Raw genomic sequence first — 24,448 nt, 5'->3', positions numbered from 1 at the left:
GGGATGTGCAGTGGCCTCTGCCCGGCCTCTCCCTGGACTGAGACACTTCACATTTAGAGCCACAAATGGCATCTATTTTCCCCTCAAAGTCTCACCTCCAAACATTCAAAATCTGTTTAGGGAAGAGGGGGCTCAGAGTGTTCCAGAAATAGGTAGTCAGCCGGCCTGGAAGGAGCATGGCCATTGGCGAGGCATGGGGAGTCAGCAGGGCCTGTACCGTGCAGCGCCCGTCATGTTCCAGCTGTGAGAATTTCATCATCAGAGGGCACTTCCGGGTCTCATGTGGCCAGGCCTCAGGGTTAATGCTGCCGTTCTTCATTGACAACAACTACCCAATTATAAAAAAATCATTTAATCTGCAAGACGGACCCTTTCAACAACACGCCTACACTCACTTAAAAATGGCTGAGCCTAATTTTTTAATAAAGGAAAATTGATGTAAAACGAATGGTTGCAGGCAGGGTCTTTGCTGAAGCCTGGGCCACCGAAGACCGCTCAGGGCGTCTCAGTGGCCCCCAGAAGTTTCTAATGGGGCCGTCGAATCAGCTGCAGTGGCAGAGCCTTGCAGAGAGCGCAGAGGTGGGGGAGGAGGGCCCGGTGTGAGTTTGCCGACCCCGGGCCCAGGGCAGGCCGGGGGGCAGTCGAGCTCCGTGAACTGGGTCAGGTGAATGAGTGAGTGCCTGGAAGGTGAGGGCTGGACCCGGGTTGACAGCTGCCCTTTGAGGCCACTGCGCCCAGGACGGGGTGTGCACAGACAGGTGGGGCCCTCCTCAGGGGTCCTCGTGGCTTCTACTTGGGAGAGAACTTGGGGTGACCCCGGGAAGGAGCAAAAAGCCTTGGAAGCCAGAGGGGGTACCACCCTCCCCCCGTCTCTAGGGGGAGTTGGAGATCCCACCGCTCTGGTTGACCATCTTGGAGGAATTTTGATTTCAAAAGGAAAAAACGTTCCCTTCTGTTCATTGAGTGGGTGATTAGACCAGGTGACATCCAAAGTCCCTTCCAAATCGAAGAGAAGAAGATCTGGGGGCCGTCAGATTCTAGGCATCCGAGGTTCCGATGCTCTGATTTTCTAAGACTAAGATGTGTGGCTCTAAGATTCTGGGAGCCACGATTCCCAACCTTACACTGACCTCTCCTCCACAGGCTCCATGGGGTCTCTGCTGTGCCCCGGCCTTCACCCGCTGGTCCTGCCCCCCCCGCTGCAGACCCTACTGAGAGCTCCGAGTGGAGGCTGAGCCTCCTGTAAATGAGCTGCACTGAGCTCAGACAGAGGCCCTGAGGCGGGAGTCCAGGGGGGAGTTCCCTGGTAGGGGCCAGCTCTCAGGGCATCTGAACGGAAAGGGGGGTGCCTAGACGGGGTGATGCCACCCTCACCCCTCCCCTGGCTGCTGGACTGTCCAGCCAGTCTCTTTGGAACAACCAGGTTGCTTGACTCAGCTTTGTTCCTGCTCATCTGCTCCTCATTCACCATCAACACTGCACACACACACACACATGCATACACATGTATACACATGTATATACACACACACACAGACACACACACATGCACACACATGCATACACATATATACACACACACACATAGACACATACAAATACACATGCATACACATATATATACACACACAGACACATACACATACACACATGCATATACATACACACATATACACAAATATACACACATGCGTACACACAGAGAAACATACACACACATACACACATATATACACACACACATACACACTCACACGTCTCTGGGGCAAGGGGGTGGCACTGCCTGAATGCAGTGGGGTGGGCCTGGCCCTGGCCCCCTCCACCTGCTCTGGGCTCTCTCCAGCTGGGGTGGGAATTTCAGGGCATCCCAGTGTGTGCTGGGCAGCCTGAGGTGGTGACACAGAAAGGAGTCCTGAGAGTTGGACAGGTTAACCAGCAGCCCGAGTTTTCACTTCCCTGACCCCCGTTTCCTGGGTGACCCACCCCTGGTCCTCAGAGCCCACCTGTGAATAAGATAAGGACTCCTGTCTTCCTAACTCCTAGGACTGCTCTCTCCGGAGAGATGCCGTACCTGAAAACTCAGCTTAAATCGTAGAGAGCTGTAAAGATACAGGTGCCATTCTAGTTAGCTGTTGAAATCAGTCGTGGGGGAGAGTGAGGAGAGGTGGCCGATGTTTCTCGCTCTCTCCCTCCCTTTTTCAGTCCAGCAGCCAGGCACCCGGTTCCTGGGCAGAAATTGTCCAGGTGCCCCATTCTGTAGGTTAAGGAGAGCTCCACCTCCTCACCTGGCACACGCAATTTACAGCAATAGCCATGGAAACTTCCTGTACCTTGTGAACAGCTAAAATATGTATTTTTTTGATTTGTTGTTTTTTAAAACATTGCATGGATTTCTCTTTTGCTTTCACACTCCTGTGGAGCCAGGGGAGGTGAATACAAGGCACAAGGTTGTCAGGCAGGACATGCCTCGCACCCCTACCCCCTGTGCTCACTCTGCAGGGCCTAGGTCCAAGAAGTTGGGGTCCCAGTGGGGAGAGCCCCTGAAGGGCCACTGCTCCCTCAACCTGGGCCTCCCTGAAGACAAGCCAGACTCTACCTAGTCCCCTGTGAGCAGAGAACTTCCCACCTGGCTCCCCAACCCACTGCTCAGGTTGGGCCCCTGGGACTCAAACCCGGTGAGAAAATAAGAACCCTCCAGCTATGGATCCAACAGCACAGCCTGGCAAGGAGCTGAGGTGTGGGCCCTTCCCTCCAGGACTTTATAGTCAAAAAGGGGAGACAATACTAATGCTGCTCTCTATTTCACCTTAATTTTGGAAATATTTTTTCTGGGCAAAAGATTCTGGGTTGATATTTTTTCTTTCTGAGCTTTAAAGATGCTCCCCTACAGTCTCCCAGCTTTCATTGTTTCCAACGCAAAGTCGGCTGTCACGCCTGTCTTCATTCCTCTACAATTTGTGGGCTGTTTTCTGGTTTTGGGATTTTCTCTTTATCACTGGTTTTAAGCAATTTGATTATAATGTTTCTTGGGGTTGTTTTCTTCATGTTTCTTGTGTTTGTGGTTTGTTGAATGTTTTGGACCTGTGGATCTCTAGTTTTGGAAAATTTCAGCCCATATTTCTTCTAATCATTTTCCTGCATCCCTTTTCCTTTGGGGGTTCCAGTTACACATAAATCAGGCCACTTGAAGTTCCCCACGTCTCACTGAAGCTCTGTTTACTTCCGTATGTTTTTCTCTTTTCTCTCTGTTTCATTCTGGGTAGTTTCTATTGCTGTCTTTAAGTTCACTTCTCTTTTCTTCTGCAATATCTAATTTGATGTTAATCTCATCCAGCGTGTTTTTCATCTTAGACTTTGTAGCTTTTTTTATCTCTAGAAATATGGTTTTGTTCTTTTTAACGTCTTCTGTGTTTCTACTTGATGTGCCCAGTTTTTCCTCCAGTGTCGTGAACGTGCAGGCGACAGTTATAATAGCTATTTTAGCGTCCTTGTCTCCCAGTTCTGTCATCTGTGCCATTGCTGGGTTAGTTCCAACTGATTGATTTTTCTCTTCATCATGGGTTGTATTTTTCTGCATCTTTGCGTTCCAGGTCGTTTTTTACAGGATGCCAGACATTGTGAACTGGACCTTGTTGGATGTAGACCCCATACATATCTGTGAGGTTTGTTCTGGGATCAGTTGTAGTTTGGAAACAGTTTGATTCTTTCAGTTCTGGCTTTTATGGTTTGCTAGGCAAGACCAGGGCAACACTTAGTCAGAGCCCTTCTGAGTGCCCCCTGCCCCAGTGCCCCCTGAATTATGAAGTTCTCCCTTCTGGTAGGTGGGAGCAGGAACTATTCCCAGACATGAGTGAGCTTCGAGTATTGTGCCCTAGAAGCCTTTCAAGTGGTTCTTTCTCTGACCTCAGGGAGACTCAATGCACATCTGATGTGAGGACAACTGATCTAGAAAGTGTTTTAGGAAGGAAGGGGCACCAAGCTGCAGCAGGTGGGGAGATGAGGACCAGGGCTCCAGGAAGACTGGATCAGGTGTGGATAGACAGGAGGGGCTGACCTCCCCCTGTGCCATCTCCTCCTCCTGTTCTGATGCTCCAGCTCCTGGAGCTCACCTTGCTCTGCCTGCCTCTGGGCCTTTGCACGTACTGTTTCCTCAATGAGTTTCCCCTTCCCATTGTCCCCCACTCATCCTTCAGGTCTCAGCATCCAGGTCATCCTCTCAGGGCTGCCTCTCCTGGCTGCCATCACCCCATGAGCACCCTGCATGCTCCCTCCTTACACCCCATCTGTGTCCCCCCGCAAGACTGAAAACTCCACAAAGGCAGAGATGCAGCAGGAGCTCAATGAATATTTGCTGTTGAATTGTTGATAAGTTTTAAATGCCAAGTGCCCGGTGTGGACACTGAGTGCTATTAAATCCCAGAAGAGGGAGCCGTGTCCAGGAGCTGGGGGTCAGGGAAGGCTTGTTCCAGGAGCATGCTGACTGATGGCCGGGGATTCAATAAGTAGAACTGGAAGGGAGTTCAAGGTTCATGGAACGGCAGCAGCAAAGGCCCAGGGACAAGACAACGCAAAGTATGTGGTTGGGAGGCCCGGGGAGCAAACCTCTCAGCCAGACCCATTTCAGGAGCGTTGCAGAGAGAGCAAGTGAAAGGCTGGAAAAGTAAGTCAGGGACAAGCTCGGAGGGCCAGGAACACCAGATGTCTGGGGCCTAGACCAGGAGAGTCACACTCAGAACTGCATTCCAGGGGGACACTTGGATGGACAGCTGGGGTGCCCTGCAGAGGAGAACGCGGTTCTGAACGTGCTGACGTGAAAAGAAAAATAAACCACAGCGCGGTCCACGTGGAATGATCTCGTTTTGTTAAAAATTAATCAAAATAATACCTGTTAGTATACTCGTAGAAATGCCCCAGCCTTCCTGACCCCGCCCACCCCGTAAGGTCCACCGCTCATCTGAGAGGCTCTCACGGAGGCCCTGGGCTGGGTGCGGGGGCTGGGTGTGGCCGAGACAGCCCTGCTGCAGAGCTCACAGCCTGAGAGAAGGGAAGTCACAGACTTCCGAATGGAAATACAAGGAGAGGAGGTCGGTGAGTACTCCCTCGAGGCCACCAGCGTCTCCAGGCCAGGGGCAGCGTTTAAGGCTCTGGGCCAAGGGCGTGCATCCAGCCTAACCAACAGTGCTGCTCCCTGAGGGCTAGGAGGAGGCAGAGACCCTGTCCCCATTCATCACCGTGTCCCTGACACTGCACAGTGCTTGGCACACTGCCAGCGTTCAATAGATGTTTATGGAAAGGGGTCAGGAGGGAAGGGGAAGGAAGGAGGAGAGGAGAAAGGGGGAGGGAGGAGAGGGAGGGAGGGAGGAAAGGCGAGGAGGGAGCTGGAGACTGGCATTAACATCCTGTTTTAAAGAAGAGGGGACCAAGGCCCATGATCTCCCTGACACTAAGGAGGAGAGCCTGGATTCGCACCCAAATCTTTCTGACTCCCAGACAGACGAGGGCTGGGAGGGAGAGGTGGCACCCACAGGCACGAGCCCAGGCTGCCCGGAGGAGGAGGCATCGGAGCTGGGCCTCCGGGTGGGAGGACTCCACTGGGGGCTGCGGTGAGGGTTCCTTCAGAGAAAGTATATAATAAACCACGGCTGCTCTGATGGGACGGTTGGGGGTGGCCTGGGCTAGGGGACGGCAAAGGGCGTGATTGAAGCAGCCAATGCTGGGCTTATCAGGAGACAAATGGGCAGGATCGCAGGAGGCTGGCTGCAGGGAGGAAATGGCGCTGATGGGCGTCTCACGTGGATGCCGAGCGGGGCGACGCTGCAATGCAGACGGCTGCCACCCACTAGCTGCACTCGGGTAGGCTGCACCCCGCTCGCTGTTTTCTCAACTGCAAAATGGGGACAACCATACTGGGCTCCGTGGACCAGTGAGGGCTGTGAGGTGAAGCCTCTGTCGGGTCTCACACCGCCTGGGCGCCTGTGAACATTCAGGAAGGGGCTCTGCACGGCCCACCAGCATTGCAGGGAGCACACTGCGCCCGCAGGTGTTCTGTGTCCCCGTCTCAGCAGCCTCCGCCTGGGCTGCACACCGGAGCCCCTGTAAAGCTTAAATGTCCTGGTTCCTGGGCCCCCCACCCCGGGACTCTCGTGTACTTGGCCTGGGGTGGGGCCGGGGAATGGGGGGGATTTAACTGTTGCCCAGGTGGCCCTGATGTGTAGTATGGGGGGAGCCTGTTGCTCACCTGGGGGGCTTGCTGAGGCACAGGTTGCTAGGCCCACTCCCAGAGTTGCTGACTCCGTGGGTCTGAGTGGAACCCAGGCTCTGCATTTTACCAGGTTCCCAGGTGACGCTGAGGATGCTCTGAGTGGAGAGGTCACGGGCCAGGAGCAGGCTCGGGCAAGTGACTGTCTGCAAGGCTGCGAGGTGAGGAGAGTGGAGAAAGTGGGCAGAGGCAGGTCCTCGGGCTTGAGAGGGAGGTGTTTCTGCCCTAACAGAGCCGGGCTCTTTGTGACGTGAGTTCACTCCCCTCACCCCTGGGCATTAGGCACTGCTGACTGCTCCCTGTCGCTGAGGTCCTGCCTCCCCACCAAAGCCTGAACTGCTCCCACCGTGTGTCTCTGCTCCCCGGGCATGGGGCTGCTGCCTGAGTCTCCCCAGCCCTCTCCAGGCCCCGGAAGTGGGACCCAGCACTGAGACTGGCTGTCAATAATTGATTGCTTGCTATCCAGACCAGTCAGGCGGAGCCCTGGGACATGCCAGAGGCAGTTGGCATTTCTGGAAAAGCCCCCTGACCCCTAGCCCAGCCCCAAGTTCTGCCTCTCACTGGCCGTGTGCCCTTGGGCAAGTGTCATCATTTCCATGAGCCTCAGTTTCCTCATCTGTAAGATGGGGTTAATAATGCCGACTCCAAGGACGAGGTGATGGTGGAGGGGGTGACGCATGCATTCTCCCCAGAGCACCATGAAGGCAGGCATCGTCGCCGTCCTGATTTCACAGACAGGCAAACGAGGCTGCCCAGGGACGGTGGGGCTTTCCCAGTGCCACACAGCAGGCAAGGAGCAGAAGCAAATTTGAAGTCAGGGTCTCCTGGCCCATAGGTCTCAGTCTCTCTCCTCCCTACCCCTGGCGCAGCTGGCTTGATCTTCCTGTAAATCATCTATGGCTCTAAGATCTCGCATCCCCTCCCCCAGTGCTCAGCTCCCAGGGGCTCCGCCTTGGCCAGTGACTCAATCCACAGGCATTTACGGAGCGCCTGCTGTTTGCCAGGGCCTGTGTTTCAAGGGGAGGCCAATGGTGTGGTCTTCATGGGGCCCCCAGGCCCTCGGGGCAGCTCACAATGAAACAGCAGGGTAGGACGGGCCAGGCGCCCAGAGGAGCAGGGAGGAGCAAGGGTTCCTGCAGAGGGCGGGACCTGAGCACCGTGTAAAGGATCAGAAGGAATGAGCTACCTGGAAGGAAGTGGACGGTGGGCCCCAGGGGCATCCCAGGCCAAGGGATGGGGGGCCAAGGACAGCCCTGAGGCCAGTGCATGCATCCACAGAGCAGTCCCCATCCTGAAGCAGAGGTGGGGATGAGGGCTGGTCCCGAGGAGTGTGGCCTTTATTCAGGGGCAACTGGGAGCGCCTGCTAGGGCAGACTCGCTTGGGGGCCACCATGTCAGACAGTAGTTTTCCAGGAGTGGTCCCTGGCCACCCAGCATTAGCACCCGCTGGGAACTTGTGAGACATGCAGAGAGGCAAGCCAGGGACAGGGGAGGATGCAGCGCGAATGCGAGCGGCGCAGACAGAACGCTGTGGTGGTGTCTCAGCCGCAGTTCCTGTCCCCCCGATCCAGATGAGGTGAGGTGAGGCCTGGGCATCTCCCCAATCCAGAACGGTGCCTGGGCACCCCATCCTACAGCAATGCAAAGCCACTGTGGTGGGCTCGGGGTGGAGGGGGTGGGGGGGAGGGTCCAGTGCCGAGATGCCGCAGACACCTGGGCTGCGGGGGGCACTGCCGAAGTCTCACAGTGCCGGCCGCTTGCAGAGGGGTGGGAGGAGCGGACACGCAGATGGCTGTCACAGCCGAGTCGGGAGACCCAGTGGGGTCGGCAGGGCCAGCCGGGCCGGGCAGGTGAGGTGGAGGCACTTGAACTGGCCTTGGAGGGCAGGCCAGGACGCCCGGTGCACTGGGCCCCGCCCTTCTCAGAGCCCTGCCTGCCAGGGACCCAGGCGAGTCCTTCTGCCGCACAGCAGGAGGCAGAGCAGAGCATTTCAGAGCTGGCGCCTCTCGGGACCTGGAGATTTACTTTCTGAAGGGTGACCAGGGTCCTCTCTCGACCCGGCCCCACAGGTCCCGTCTTCTGAGCGTGGTTGCTGCTCTGTCGGCCCCGTGGACAGAGAGAAGAGTCTGTACAAGTCGGGGTCAGAGTTCCTGGGCCGCACTGCCGTTGGGGACGGTGTCTCCCCAAGCCTGCAGGGCCCTCTGGCCTCCCCTCTGGTGTCCCCAGGTGCGTCTGGGCCTGGGGTCAGACCTCCCCTCCATATTACCCCATCTCTCTCCCATTCCTCGTCTTGGGGTGGGGTGGGGGGTCCCTGGCCCAGGAGGGATTCAACAGAGCTCCAGCCATCAGGAAGGGGGCCACAGGGAGGGCGTCCCCAGACCACAGGGAGGGAGCTTTGGGCCCCCTCCTCTAGAAGAGCAGGAGGGACCCAGGCCTGTCGCTCAAAAGGCCCGGAAGAGCTGCAGCCCCTCCGCTGGGCTCCAGCTGGCACCACAAGGCGTCACCCCCCTGGACTGGGAGTGGGGCGGGCAGGGCCCTGCCTCATTGGCTGTTATTTCCACCACCAGGCAAACAATTGACAGTGTGTTAAAGAAGCGAGCAGGCGAACGGCCGGGACAGGACATGGGCTGGGGTCAGGCTCGGCAGTGGGGGGTGGTGGGAAGCTGGTGTGTAAGTGGCAGTGGCTGATTCACCTGGATGCCCAGGTGGTACCACCCAGCGATCGTGAAGGCACAGAATGGGCTGTGGAGCCTTCTTCAGTGGACCCCACACATCACTGTCGTCCCTCAGGCCAGGGCAGAGGCCAGCGCTCTGTGGGCACGGGACCTCCAGCAGAGAGGCCCACCCACCTTGGACCCACCTTCACACCTCGCCCCAAAAGCCCCGTCTCTCCCACTTTGGGCAGCCGAGCGGCCGAGGGGTCAGGCGCCCAGGCCTTGAATCCCCTGGGACGGGGCGCGTCCCTGCAGTCTCCCTGAGCCTCTGTTTGCTCCGCTCTGCCAGGCTGAGTCACCAGGCTTTTACAGAACGTCAGGGTTTCATCAAACTCGAGGCGCGGACCGCGGTGACGGGCAGCGGCCTTTAACCAGATCCTGACTGTGCATCCTCCTCGCAGCCGGACCCGGACGTGCCCCTGCGCGTGCCTAGTGTCCAGTCCTTGCGTGAGGACACTGGGCACCTGTGCGGACAGTGCCTGTGAGGGTTAAGTGAATTCAGAGGGCAGGGCCCTTAGCTCAGCGCCGGGACATGGTGTGTGTTTAATAAATGGAAGCTCCGACGGTTCCAGCGAGTCCTGGCCCGGCGCTCCCTCCTGTGCGCCGTCCAAGCCCTGAACTGGGACCAGGAGCTGCGCTCAGTTCTTGGAAGAGGAAGTTGAAAAGAAAAAAGGAAAAAAGTTAAGTCAAGCAGCAGAGTGTTTGCAAACTCAACTTCTGCACATTGTTATTTTTAAGGGAGAGAAAAAGCCAGCACGGTCTGCCCCTGAGCTGGGGCTCGCGGGGTCTTAAGCTCCCCCTACTCTCCCCCTCCCCCACTCCGCTCCCTCCCGTCCCCCCACACCCCCCCACTCCCCGTTTCCTGATACGCTGCCTGCTGCCCCATGGGTAGGGACACCACAGCCCCAGAACATTCTTTAATGGTGCATCTCATCTGCCTTTCTCCTGACCAGGACCCCCACCCCCCGAACCTGCCCGGGAAACACCAGGGGCAGGCAAGTGCAGGAGGTGGGGGCCACAGGGGCGAGACCCCATCTTTTCCCCTCCCATGCTCAGGGCCTGTTCAGTGTGGGCTTGCCAATGGACCCCAACTCCATTCAGATCTGCTCCATTGGAGCCCCTATTGTGTCCCTGTGCTGTACTGACCCCTGGTGGCGGGAGGACTACAGAACGTGGCAGAAGGTTCTTGCCTTCAGGGGGCTTACAGTCTGATGGGGGGTGAGGGGGTGAGAGCACCCCTGTCCCTCCCACCTGTAGGCAAGCTGGGAGGCTGGGAGAAGGAGGGAAAAGGCAAGACGCTGGCTTTGGGGTGGTACACCCAAGTTCACCCCTGCTCCCTGCCCCTAACCCTGTGACCTGGTTCATGGGCCACTCTCCGGCTCTGTTTCCTTGTCTGCAAAATGGGGGGATGCTAATGCCTGCTCAGACTTCCCTAGGGATTAAAGGAGATGTTGGTGAAGGGTGTCATGTCCTGTCTGGCACAGGGGTGGTGCTCAGGACAGGACGATGGGGCACTGGGGAGCCACCCAGGTGTTTGAGGGAGGCAGTGACCTGTCCAGACTCACGTTCAGGAACCCCAGGGGGGCAGCATGTGCAGGAGGGGGGGCAGGAACCCCCAGTCCTGGGATTACTGGGCAGCCTCTGTGCTGAAGACTGGATTTCTCTACTGTGTTGGAGTCACTGGCGTCCACAGTTGAAGGGCCCACCAGAGAGATGGGTGTGAACCGTGAGCTGCTTCTCTGTTTCAGACCATGAGGAGGTCAGACAGCAGAGGTCTGAGGGCTGCTGGGGCTCGATGAGACGCTGCTGAGCTCAACGTCCAGAAGCCGGGTGCCTTGCCCTCCTCCCATCCCCTCCCCTCCTCCCACCACCCCCCAGGGCCCAGGGAGGCGGTTCAGGGCAGCTGTCCTGTGCCCAGCCCTCACTCTGTGGCAGATGTCAAGGTGACCGTGGGCAAGTCTCCTTCTCTGGGCAGCACAGCCGCCCATCTGCACAGTAAGGGGGCAGCAACAGGCTCCCAGCCTTCTGCACCCCTGGCCTGGCCCCCACAGAGCCAGAGGACCTGAGCGTTTGACCACACACCTCAGTGTCCCCCGAGTGTCTGCTCCTCTGGGCGAGCAGAATGGTGAGCAGAGGCGGGAACTCTGGCCCTGACAGCAGCAGCGACAACTCGGACTTGAATTTTGGAGCAGGTTCTGAGGCCTCTAAACAGCATGGTAGCCTGCGCATGGGCCAGGCCTCCCACTGGCAAGACCACGGCCCTCCCACAAGCTGCTGCCGCCCCAAAGGACCAGGGAGACCCCAGTGGCTTCAGCACAGCTCCTTGATGGAGGCCGGAAGGGGCTGCCCCTGCTCCTCCCTGTCCTTCCTGAAGGTTCCTGAGGTCGGGGACAGTGCCTGGGGACCCTGCCACGGGGGACAGGAAGGCCACCCAGCTGGGGGTGCCCTGTTTTCCAAGCAGTGGGGAAGCTGAGCCCCTGGCCAGCCCAGGTGGGGCACAACCCCTGCTCCCTCCATTTTCCTGGCCACGGCCTGGGGCCTCCTGGCCACTCAGGCCCCGGGGTCTGCCCTGGATCCTCTCCTCCTGGTCCAGAGCAGCATGCTCCCTCCCCAGCTCCAGCATCCCTGGTGGACCAGGCAGGGGCACACAGACAGGGTGTCCATTGGATGGAGTTTTCTGCTTGATCCAAGGGTTGTTTCACTCTCCCAGCCTCAGTTTACCCCTAGAAAACGTGGGTAGAAAATCTTGCAGAGATGCGTCCAAGCCCTGCTTCCCACATGGCCTGGGGGAGTGTGGGTGGGTCCCAGTGGGTAGCTGCTGGTCCCTCCCGGGGAAGTCATGCCACCTTGCGGAGTGGTGGGGTGGAATGAGATCAGCGCGTCAGATGCACCCGGCACTGTGCTGTGGCCGCCGCTGTTCTTTTTTACTGTGATGTCGTTGAACTGAGGCCCAGAGGAAGGAGGGCCCCGCCGCTGCCCATCACACCCCAGCCTCCTCCCCACCCCACTCCCCAGCTCTGCCTGGGTCCATCTTGGAAGGTCTGGTTCATTCTTCAAGAGCGCAAAGGCCCCCACAGGTCATTCATTCACCGTTCTCGCCGAGCACCCACTCTGCGTCCTGCTCTGGGCTGGGCACCGGGAACAGAGCGGAGAACCGCGGCAAGGCCCTGCTCGCACAGCGCTGACCCCACGGGGCTCTTCAGCGGGAGTCTGGGGACAGCCTCTGGAATCCATGAACCCTGGAAATGGCCGGCCCCTGTGCTCTTTCTGAGGGCCCCTCAAGGAGTCCGGGCCACAGAGTGGGCCAGCCCAGGGCATACATGGTGGTTCCTGATCACCCACTCCCGGCCGGCCCAGCCCCGCCCCTCCCGGCAGCACCCATCGGATCCCCATGCCATGGGCATCCTCTGGCCCCAGAAACCAGAGGGCACAGGCCCGGCTCGCTGGGCCCCGGCACCTGATTGGCCTGCAGTCCTGAGGAGCCAGGCGCTCTAAGGCTGAGCTAGCTGGGCTGAGGTTGGAGCTCGGACGGGAGACACCCCAGGTGCTGTTGGGAACTGCCTCTCCAGGCCCCCAGGCCCCACTCCCGCCACCCCACCCCAGCCAGGCTCTGGATAATATCTCGGAGACCAGCCACAGCGCTGCTGAGCACTTCCCCGTCTATTTAGTACCAAACGCAGGAATCTGGGAGCCCGCGGAGCGTGAAATTAGGAACAAATGTGGAGGAGGTCTAGACAGGAACTCCGCGGCCGCTCACTCGCGGACGACGGGGCCCTGGGGCTTCCAGGTAGTGGGGGTACTTTTGTAACCAGACGGATGTTTGTGGAGGAAAAGGTGTGCTGGCTCTCCATAAGCCCTCGACGAGACACCAGGATGGGCAGAGGCCTGACAGGGAGGCGCTGGGAACAGAGTGGTCAACCGTGGCCCAGGCACCCCCGGGACCAGTCCTCTGCTCCCCCAGCCTCGGTTTCCTCCTCTGGAAATAAGCGGCATCATCATTGCTTGGTTGGAAGGGCTGCTTGTTAAGCAAGCAGATTCCAGGGTCCCATTCAGACCCACCGAGGCCTGGGCATCTGCATGTTTACCAGGTGCCCCCATGTTCTGGTGCTTGATGGGTTTGGAAGTTGCTAGACTAGATGAGCCAGAGGCCTGGCCAGTGCAGAGGTGCAGGGCTTGGCTTCTCCCTGGCTCCTAAGAGGAGCGCTGGGCATCTCAGGTGAACACAGTGGGCAGAGGCAGACAGAGCCCTCATCAAGCACTGCTGTGCACCTTGCACCACGTGAGGTGCTGGGGTGGGAGGGCACAAAATAAATAGACTATGGAGACTCGGTCCTTGCAGTCTTCAAGGCAGGGCGGGGTGGGATGGAGCTAGAGGAACAGAGGAAAACAGAAGAGTCTGAAACGAAGTGCAGGACATGTGGTCCAGATGGCAGCCGTGAGGGGGTCTTCCGCCAGGGGAGAGGGCTCCGAGGGGGAGGCAGGTGGAGGGCGGGCGTCTGGCTGCCAGGTGTTTCCTGCTCCCCACCCCTCAGCACCGCTCCATTCGGTCTTCAGGCTGTAGGCGACAAGTGGATCTGGACCCGAGCTCATAAAGCCGCTGGCTCCCCCGCCCTCCTCCACCGAGGAGACACGGGGCTAGGGGCTATCGGAAGGGGCCTGCTGTCTGCCCAGCCCCCTCTGCAGATTCTAGAGGTCAGGATCGGGGTGCATAGAGGGGCCCCATCTCACAGCCTGTCCCTGCACAGCTTGGGAGTGGGGACAGGGAAGCAAAGCCGTTTATAAAGCTTTAAAACCGTTTATGGTCCCAGGGGACAGATTAACAATTCAGCGCGGTCCTCGCCAAATTGTCTTGGCTGGCAGCGCGGCGGAGATCAGGAAGAGCTGGAGGAGCAGAGACGGCGGCCTCCACCGGGCTGTCGCTGGGCCTGCCGGCACCTCTCTGCCTCACAGCCTTTGCCTGTGCCGTCCCTCCACCCACAGCCCTCCCCTTCCTCTCCCAGCCCAGCCAGTCCATCCTTCCCGAATAGCTCAGAAGCTTCCTCCTCCAGGAAGTCCCCGTGTGGCTCCCCCAGTGCAGTACCACCCATCTCCAGCCCTGAGCTCCAAGGCCCTTCATTGGTCTCTTGGGCACTCAGCATAGCCATTCTCAGGACACAAGTGTGCAGAGGACACTGGGTCAGTCGAGTTTCCTCTAAGCTCCCAGGCAAGCATGCATCCAAGTGTTTGCAGCCCTCCCCTTCTCTGCCCACCCTCGGGGGATGCCATCTTGATTCTTGTCTGGACCAGCAGCTGGCATTCTTTTGCGTTTGTGATCCTCCAACCTTGTCGTGCACTTCAGTCTGGCAGGCAGGGCTGGATCCCAGGTGTCTGGGGCTGGCAGGAATCGATTGCCTAAACTCTGCTGTATGCGTATTACAGATAAGGAAACTGAGGCCCAGGGAGAGGCCTCTGACCCAGGCTTACCAGCCAGTGTATGGCAGGATGTTCCCCCACCTGCCCCCCATATTGGGCAGGACAAAGGCCCCTTGGGCTCATCACCTCTGTGTCCGGCTGGGCAGAGTCTCCAGGCACAGGAAGGAAGTCTGAAGGACGATAGTTCAGTGAGGACAGCCAGGTGTGGGAGTTGGGGAGACAGGCCTCTGGCTGCTGTTCTTTCGCTAACTTGCTGTGTAAGGTGAGGAATGAGTCACCCCTCACCCCCTGCACTGGCCTCAGCCTCCCCTACTGCCCAGCTTAAATGGAATGGTGGGACATGGTCCCTCCCTCACTGGCATTTCGAGGTGGGAGAAGTCTAGGAATGCTTCCTGGAGGAGAAGGCATGATCTGGGCCCTAACCATAGGGGAGGCCCTAGAGAGGCAGAGGGAAGGGTATCCTGGGAGTGGGGCACAGCAAGGGCAGGAGTGGGGGCGCCGAGGGAGGCCATGTGCTCTTAGGGGCTGTTCGGAGTTAACTGTGGACTGATGTCAGGCTGGGGCGCGAACGGAGCTGCCAGCGGCGTGCGCGTCTGCTGGCCTGGCCTGGCCCTGGGACCGGCGCCCGTCGTGGGCGTTGCTGCCCCTCGGCGTGCATGTATCTGCAGAGCGAGGCTGAGACGCTCCAGCTGGACGGGGCTCGGGTGTCGGAGCTGGGGCTGCTGACAGCGCTGGGCGCCTGGCCTGCGCCGGCTCCCCTCCCGTCACGCCGCCAGGCTGCCGGCCGCTGGAGGGGGCCCCCCGAGAGCCAGGCGGAGCGGGGGGCTGTCTCTATCTCAGACCTGGGAGAGAGGCTCCGTGGCCAGCATGGCCACTCCCCAACACCCTCAGGGGCCGGACAGAGGGCTTAGATGCAGAGAGGGACACAGATGCTAACTACAGGGATCAGCACAGTGCACTCGCCGTCTGGCGGACTCCTCGATGTCCTCTGCATTTTATGAGGAGGGAGGTGAGGCGCAGAGAAAGGGAGGCGTTTGAAGCCCTGTTCCTACAACTAGCCAGGGGCAGAGCTGGGTGGGGGTCCAGCAGGGGTGTTGGGGCGCTGGACTTCCCTGCACAGAGTTTAATCCCAGCACGACCTCTCTTGACTTCTCCCAAGCTCGGTGAGTTCCCTCGTTGATGAGTGGGACCATAATTATCCTTTTGGGGTGCAAATAGCAGAAATGCACTCAAGGTGACGTACTCACAGGAAGAGGCGCTCTGCAGAGAGGGGAGGGAGCCAGAACCCCGAGGCTCAGGACCACAGCCTGGCTTCCTCTAGGCGCCTGTGTCCTCCTCTCCCCTGTGGACTGGCCCCTCTGGCTCTCCACACACGTGGCTGAAAGTGCCCCTGGCTGCAGCCTGAGCATCTGTGTCACTAGCCAAGGTCAAGTGACTGGCAGGGACTGGCCAGTGTCCAGGTCCCAATTCCATTATCTGGGAGAGAGAAGAGGGCTGGCCCACCCCGGACACATGTCCGCCCGGACCCCAGCAAGCTGTGGCCGGAGGGGTAGCGGCCGGGGGTACAGATGCGGCTGCCCGGCCGGAGGCTTAGGGGCAGGGCCCGGAGAGGAGGGCCAGGGCTGGGCTGGCACCCCAAAACCCGTCGGCTGCCGTAGTGCACTCCCGCGAAGACGCCGTGGGCTGTAAGGCTTCACCCGGCGGAGACGTGGGGCTCAGCAGTCAGGGGCGGTGGGGCGTGTCTCTGCTCCGAGACGTGATGGTGAAGGCCGATCCGGCCTTGACCTCAACCCTGAAACTGCTGGTGCTGAGACTGAGCGCTTCTCCTGTCCCAGCCTCCAGTTGTCATCTTCAAAAATGGGGACCACACCCCGAGGGGCTCAGAGAAGGGGCCTGCCTGACAAGAGCTGGATGGGACGACAGGGGCGCTGATGCCCTCTGGGCCTGGGAGGGCCCTGGATCCCTTGTGGCAGGAAGTGGGGCGTGCCTGGCTTCTGGCTGCCATGGGGCCTGTTTGCCAGAATGACACGCGTGGACCAGCCCACCCAGACGGGGTGCAGGGGCTGGGCTGGGTCCCCGGGAGCGGCTTCCCTTTCTCTGAGCCCCAGTCTCCTCATCTGTAAAGTCAGGGTCCCAGGGCCTGCTTCTCCCTCCCACGGCCACCGTGAAGACTCGGGAAGGCTGCCTGGGGTCCATCCTGCTGCCCACTTTCTGGCTGCTCCAGGTTAAGGCTGAGGCGAGCCTGCGGGGTCCCCTTGAGTCCCATAGGAGGGAAGGGCGTGGGAGTGGGGCCCAGCGCTCTCCCAGCGGCTGCCTGCTTTGCTTCGCCTCACCTCAGCGAAATGCGTGAAATGCATCTGGACAGCAGGCCTGGCCCCCGCCCAGCATCCCCTCGCCGGCCGCCGCCTCTGCACACCCAGCTCCCTGGATCCGGCCCCGGGTCGGCCTGCACCCTCGGCAGGGCCGGCGGGCCAGCTGGCCTCAGCTGCCCCCGGGGCCAAGGCGGGTCGGAGCTGCCCGGCAGGGTGCCCAGGAATGCGGGGGTCCCCGGGGCTCCTGCTCTGTCTGTCTGTGTGGCCTGCACTGTGTCTTCCTGACTCAGGCCCTGTCCGTCCCGCTGTCTGGATCTGCCTGTCTGCACCTCTGTCTGTCTGAATTTGGAGCTGTCTATGAGTCTGTGTCTCATCCCTTTGGGTCTGTCTGGATCTGCCTTTCTGTCTGTCTGTCTGTCTGGGGTCTGGGTCTCATCCCAGCTTTGCCTCTGACACACAGCGTTGCCTGGGCGAGACTCTCCGTGTGAGTACACATCTGTGTCCTCCTCTATCTGTAGATGAGGGTCCCAGTCATCTCTGCCCAACCAGGCCCCCTCCCAGGCCGCCTGACCCTCCCTATTCTGGCTGTAGAGTCTGCAGGGAAACCACTACGCCTCCGACCTCACCACGTGCTTTCCCAGCACCCCTGCCCCAGCGAGGGGCTCAGCCCCCCCACCCCTGACCCACCAACTGCCCAGATCTTGATTCTCCCAACAAAAATCCCATCTGTCAGTTATTCTCACATGTTCCTGAAAGAGAAAAAATCAGCCCAAATTCCAGCAAGTGTTTGGCAGGTTTATGGAAAACTTTAGAAACGTGCACACCACAAAGCTCTTCCTTGCACATTCCTGTAATTGCAGAAAGTGGGAGGTAACACACATGCCCCCTGGCAGGGCCTGGTGGGGTAAGCTGGGCTCCTCCTCGTGATGGAGCGCGATGCAACTGCGAGGAGGGGCGAGCCGAGTTCTACGCGTGGCTCTGGAGGGATCCGTAGGGATATAGTCCATGTATCTAGGGAATATATGGTTCCTATAGGGATAGACTGCTGGGTGAAACAAGGGGAGGTGCCGAAAGTGTATATAGAATGCCACTTTCACTTAAAAGGGGGAAGGGAATGTAAATTTGCTTATATATTTAGAAGGAAGCAGTAGAAGGATAAACCCAGAACTAAGTTAAAGTTGTTATCTCTGGGGCAGAAAGGGGGAGGGGCAGGAATGGAAACAAGACCTCGGAAGGCACCTGGTTTTGTAACCACGGACCATCTGGTCATGGCCCTGGGGTCAGTTCACTGACCCCATCTTATCAACAGAGTAATTAAGAGTGGTTTTTCAGGAACTGAGACGCCCTTGTCCAGTTCAGGCCAGTTGAGACCACCAACCCATCAGCTGGGCCTGCGCAAATGTCAGATAAGTGACTTTTTTGACGTCAAAGGTCTGAAAACTCGATCCTCAGATCATGGTAACACTGCCATTTTGTGACCACGTGTCCTACAAAGGGCATGGAGCTTGACTGTGCTTGCGCAGATCGTCAATGACCTCACTTTTCCTCACCTCCAATCATGTATCTCCACACTTCAGACCGCCCCGCCCTTCATCCCACAAATTGTGCCCCAAGCCCTGGATCGGGGAGACGGATCTGAGAGCATACGCCCCTGTCTCCTTGCAGACCAATCTTGCAAAAAAGCTGATTTCTTTTCCCAAGAGCTGATGCCATAATAATTGCTTTTTTATGCACATTGGGCAAGAGAGCCCCAATTTTGTGCTGTGGCGGTTTTGTGCTTTTGACTTTGGAACCAAATGTTTTCTACAATTAAAAGCCAAAATTAAATCAATTTTTTAAAAACTAGGTAAAAACTAGCTGGAATACATGAACCTGAGTATCAAGTTGGTGGAAAAACGCTACTAAGAATTATTTCAAATGACTTTGAAACAGTCTTTTTATTATACATCCCTGAGGGGATAAGAACAAAAAAATAACAAATAAATTTCAAGTTCCATTCAGCAGACTTGTTAGTAAAAATATTGGTAATGTTATTTTAAAATTATCATATATAATGGGAAAAGTAAATAAGTAATGAAATGTATGTTATTAGGAAACAAGGTTTTCACTGTAAACGTTATGCAGACATCAAATTTTAACAAAGACCCCATAATCTCTAATTTTAAGTGGAAATGCCAGTATAAACCCATGTTTTATTTTTCTTTTCCTAAAAAATAAATACAAAAAGTATTCTCTAGCTCTGGTTGCTGAAAAAGCCTAGAACCAATGAAACCAGGAGCACTTAGCACCTCTAGGGCCAGACTGTGTTCTCTACAAACCACTTCCCACTAAGAGAACCAGGGTGTCACTGAGGAACAGCAGGTCCCAGATCAGGGGCAAAATGAGCCGGGACAGCTTGTGCCTAAAAGCAAAACACCATCAGGAATCAGTGCAGTCCCGTCAAAATGACACAGGAGCCAACATGGAGGGGCCCCCAAACCCACCATCCCAGTGGGATCATTTGAACATCAAAAAGAATGATGACTGCAGTGGATTGAAACACATCAAATATATAAAAGTCAGCGAGATCCCAATGATACCATAAAACAACCACACACCTTGTGGCTGAAAGTGATAAAGCTAAGAGCTGAGCATCCGTGCCTTTCCTCCAAAGACTGTCTTTTAGGGTACCCATCTCGGTAATAGGGAAAGTTCTCTGGAGAAGAACCAGAGCTAATAAATGCAGAAGAAATGATAGCGTTTGAGAAGCCACTATTTGCAACCACTAATGAAATAATGGATCTGGGTAGTGATCCCTGACGGCTGCTGAAATGCTCAGGTGGGAGGCTGATGGGGACTTTACAGTGGAAGAACTGGGCTGACAGCAGCTGAACCCACGGGTTAATCTCAACATCACGACGAGAGGGACAGCAGTCTCGGCCCCTGAAAGGGATGCGATAGGAAGCCCGTTTAGAGGATGAAACAGGGATGGAGGAACGTGTTCAACACCTGGTGAGGAAGCCCAGCCAGCTCTAGTACATGGAAAATTCTGTAAGATAAATGACCCAGTTTCTTCTGTAAACAAGGTGGGTAGGGGAGGGGGAGGAGAGTGAATGGGAACTGAACTGTTCTAGAGTCAGAAGAGCCAAACACAACTGGATCCTGATTGGAACAAACCAACTGTAAAAAGACATTTGGGGGATGATTGGAGAAAGCTAAATACAGACTGGGAATTTTTTTCGAGTCCTCATCTGTCAGATTTTGCGATGAATTATTTATGAGTAAACTGATATGCTCTGAGGTGTCTTTTAAAATACTCCAATCTCCCCCCCACGCCATCCACTGCAAAATAAAATGAGGGGGGACGTTGAGGCAGGCGTGCTGGAGCCAGTGACCACTGGTTTGTGAGAGGTGACTGTCACCACCCAGGAGTTCTGCAAGCCAGTCGGTAAACCTCAGGAACCTGAAACGGGCCGTTGTGAGACTACTGACACCATGAGCATCAGCAGATGCTGCAAGTCAGGAGGCTTTTATTCTGAGAACTGGTTTATCAGCACCGGCTGGACAGACGGAAAAGCCAACAAGAGCGCAGCTGGTGACAGCATTGTTCATTCTCTCTGCTTCTGTTTAACATTTTCCATAAGAAAAAGTTTACAAAGGGCATGTCCTTAGGCCTAGAAATCCCACTTCTAAGAATTTATCCTGAAAAAGTGATTGAAGTAGGTCCTGTACCTCCAGTGGCTCCAATTACTTAGCTACAAAAACGCTTATTAAAACATCCACTTAAAACATTTTTTTTAATGTAAACAACCTAAATATCAAAAAAGAATTGGTTTTCAATCTTGAAAGATGAAAGAGTTCTGGAGATTGGGTGCACAACAATGTGAATATACTTAACACTACTGAACTGTACACTTAAACATGTTTCAGATGGCAAATTTTATGTTACGTATATTTTACCACAATTAAAAATTTTAAAGAAAAGGGATCAGTTATGTTATACAACAGAATGTGGTTAGAAATTATGTTGCAGAAGAAAATTTAATGATTTGGAAAAATAAGGATGATTTTTCTTACGTGAAAAAGCAGGTTACAAAACCGTATGTTCAGCTTGACTGCATTTAGGCAAATTTGAAAGTGCATGACCTTGCAGAGCCGGGCTGGAAAGGCTCACCATTCATTGCGAGCATGCTATGCTAGGCGCTGAAATACACGCTCACAAAATCTTCACACACACCCTGGGCGGGGGTGGAGACCTGCTTTTGGTATCACCTTCTACAGATGGGGAAACTGAGGCTGGGAGAGGGAGAGGCAGACAGCCTGGATCTCGTCCTGCCCACTCCTAGGCCCAGCCCCTCCTCTTGTGCGCACGCCCCGGGATGTTTATTTTCCCCTCTCGGACTGTTTTCACTACTTTCTAACGTAGCACGGGTTGCTTTTGCAATGAGGGAGCGATGGTGCGGTAAAGCTGGTGGCGTGTGTTGCAGGCTGTTGATGGAGAAGGGGGCGGATGACAGCCGGGACGGTGGTCATCACCGGGGGCATCTTGGCGACTGTGATTCTACTGTGCATCATCGCTGTCCTGTGCTACTGCCGGCTCCAGGTATCCCCGGGGAGGCTGGGGGAGGGGGTGGGGAGGGAGCCCCCGAGGGTGGCCCTGCAGAGGGAGGGCACCCCCCACGAGGGCCCCGGGCCCAGGAAGGAGGGAAGAGTCAGGTCTCTAAAGGGGACCTGCAAAGCAGACAGCCCTGGCCCGGACTTCACTTGTGGGGGCTCAGTGATGACGGCCGCCTGGCTCTCCTCGCCCAGGGCCTCCCAAACGCACTGAGAGGTGAGGCCAGCGAGGCTCAGAGCGGGTAAGGGACTCAGCCAGTGGCACACAGCTGCCAAGCACAGAGCATGGGGGAGCGCTGGGGCTATGCTTCTCTACCACCTGTGCCGTCCCCTCCCCACCCATACACTAGGGCCCACCGAGGCCCCCACGTCTTCCTGAGAGAGGTAGGGAAGCCACATGCGCGGGGCAAGGCAGCACCCATAAACTAGACTGGGGCCACACTGCCTGGGCTGGAACCCCAGCTCTGCCACTTTCAGGCTGCCTGACCCCTCTGTGCCTCAGTTTCCCCACCTGCAAACTGGCAGCGACAACAGCCCCTGCCTCCGGTTGCTGGGGGTGAAATGAGCGAGTCCCTCCTTGCAGAGTGTTTAGCGGGGTGCCTGGCCTGAGCGAGCCCCCATAAGTGGTGGTTAAGGGGACGCGGGTGTCTGAGCCGGGCGTGGGTGGGGAGAGGTGGTGGGGAGCCGAGGGTCACCCACCCTCTGCCCGCAGTACTACTGCTGCAGGAAGGAGGAGTCTGAGGAGGACGAGGAGGAGCCTGACTTCGCCGTGCACTCACACCTGCCCCCGCTGCACTCCAACCGCAACCTCGTGCTCACCAACGGGCCCGGGCCGGCGCTCTACCCTGCCGCCTCCACCTCCTTCAGCCAGAAGTCCCCGCAGGCCCGCGCCCTCTGCCGCAGCTGCTCCCACTACGAGCCGCCCACCTTCTTCCTGCAGGAGCCGGAGGACGAGGGCGTGCGCAACGGCGGGGAGCGCGTGGCCTACGAGAGCATCAACCAGGAGGACATAGAGCTGCCGCCCGGGAGCTTCGGGGGCCTGCAGGCGCTCAACCCCAACCGCCTCTCTGCCATGCGGGAGGCCTTCTCGCGGAGCCGCAGCATCAGCACCGACGTCTGAGCCGTGCCCTGCACCCGCCCTGCAGGTCCTGAGACCATGGTGGGATCCCCATGGTGCGCCTGCCCGGCTCCGGGCCTGAACTGGGGCTTGGCCCGGCCTTCCTTGCATCCCTGTCTTCAGAGGGCCCCGTCGGGGAGATCCGGGGCTCCCTGCAAGGATAAGGCCCAGTGAGCACAAGCGTGGCTGCTGGGGGTAGGGGTCCCCGGGGGTCGGGGTCTCCGGGACCTGGGGCTGGAGGGAGGTGGGTGCATTGCAGGCACCCGTGAGCGGTAACATTCAGATGATGGACTGCAGAGCAGAGGGAGTGAGGCAGGGCTCTGGAGCACAGACGCCAGGCTCCCGACGCTGCCAGGTAGTAAAGGTGTAGTGGAAAGTGGCCTCCATCTCTGCCCCAGGAGCTTGGCCGTCGCTGGCTGCGTGGCCAGCTGTGTCACTCCTTCGCTGGGCCTCAGCCTGCTCCCTGTTCAAGGAAGGGCTGGCAGCAACGACACTAGGTCCCAAGGCACAAGCCTTCCCTGGCAATTGCGGACCAAGTATTCTGTCCCTCCACCCAGAACGGGGGCCTCCGTCTCCTCCCCCCAACCCCACACGCACACCCCCGGCTTTAAGCGCCTGGCGGCTGAGACACTGGTTGATCTGGCCTCCCTGCAGATCTCCCTAGAAGGAGGAGTTTCAGGGGTGGCCAGGCCCTGGGGATCCTCAGCCCCAACTGGTTTTTGGTGAAAGGGAGAAAGAGGCATGTGCCAACCACCTGCCTCAGGAGTGTCCACACTGAACGACACAGCCCGTTCCTCGGCCCTGACTTGGCAGGACAGACAGAGCCATGGACCAGGGGCTGAAAGACGCACTAAGTCCCCAGGAGCCCTGGGACAGGCCCTCCCACCCCAGGGCCTCAGCCTCCAGGGGCCCTTCAAGCTCTGGTCCCCAGCGGAGACAGACACGAGCTCTCCCACCTGGCCCCATTTCTCAGGGGGATCTGGGAGCGAGGCCCAGGCTGCCCCGTCTCTGCTCTGGCTCCATGTGAAGACCTCAGCTGAACCCACTGTCCACCAAGCTCCCAGTGGCGCCAGGGTCTCTCTGGGAGCCCACTCGCTGGCTCCCTCCATCCGGCTGGGGAAATGATGCCCAATGGCAAACCCAGGGGCCCCGCCACAGGGAACGCAGCTCCCCCCACCCAGTCAGAGGCAGTATTTCCTCTCTCCGAAGCATGGCCCCAAGAGCCCCCACCCTCTCTGCGTGGAGCCCGGGGTAGGGTAGCCCCAGTCTGCCCAGGAAGGTGGACCACGCTCCCCAGCTAAGCCACTTTCCTGAAAGACAAACCTTTGAGGGTCTCTGAGCCGCGGGCAGCCTGATTACCTCGCTCCTTGCTTTTACTGGAAAGCGCCGAGGAGTGGAGACGTCTGGACCTGGACGTGAGCAGAGTCAGCGAAGACTTACTATTTTTAGCACTCTGGATTATTTTCTTCTTCTTCCTTTCTCCTCCTGCCTCGTTTTGGACATGCTAGTGGAATTCACCCCCTGAGCTTCCCCGCTTCCTTTGTGGAACCCCATGGGTTTGTTTCTGATGCACTAGCTTGGGGGGTGGGCCGGGGTGGGGGGTGAGCGCCAGGAGGTGGGCACTTCCTGTGGCTGCTCTGTTCCGGTTTCCTGTTTCCTTTGCTGGTCTCTCCTCCGTGTAGATTCCTAGATCAATTTGAAGTGAAGCAAGCACCCGTCCATGTGAGTTCGCTCAGCTCCACCGAGGGGACCTGTGGGAGCTGCCTGCTCCCTGGGAAAAGTGAAAGCCAATAAAACCCGTCTCCCACACCACCACGCCACGGTCTTCAGTCTGCCTGCGATTCCAGGCCAGCCCCTCTCTGGAAAGTTCTGGAAGGGGCCGTGTCCAGCCCAGTTCCAGCAGTTGGCCTTTCCTCTCCCGTCCAGCCGTGGGTCAGGGCTCTGCCCAGAGGGGCCAGCCACAGCGAGCTCGTTTGTTTTTGAGTTTCCCGGGTGGCCGTGCCGATCTTCCAAGATGGGGCCCAAACTCTGAGCTCCTGGA

At 57.6% G+C, this 24,448-nt stretch overlaps 1 protein-coding gene across 1 annotated transcript in view; it reads left to right on the top strand.

Annotated features, from left to right (window-relative positions):
* Positions 1-23,984, top strand: part of FAM163B (family with sequence similarity 163 member B) — a 31,797-nt gene extending 7,813 nt beyond the window's left edge. The window contains exons 2-3 of the mRNA XM_058524424.1: positions 21,164-21,279; positions 22,003-23,984. Of these exons, the coding sequence (XP_058380407.1) occupies positions 21,187-21,279; positions 22,003-22,410 (501 nt within the window). The 5' untranslated portion in view covers positions 21,164-21,186 and the 3' untranslated portion in view covers positions 22,411-23,984. The remainder of the gene's footprint in view (positions 1-21,163; positions 21,280-22,002) is intronic.
* Positions 23,985-24,448: the final 464 nt, after the last annotated feature.

Source organism: Diceros bicornis, chromosome 28 (assembly GCF_020826845.1).
Source record: "Diceros bicornis minor isolate mBicDic1 chromosome 28, mDicBic1.mat.cur, whole genome shotgun sequence".
In the NCBI taxonomy this organism is placed as follows: domain Eukaryota; kingdom Metazoa; phylum Chordata; class Mammalia; order Perissodactyla; family Rhinocerotidae; genus Diceros; species Diceros bicornis.
This window is presented reverse-complemented; position numbering and strand designations above follow the sequence as displayed.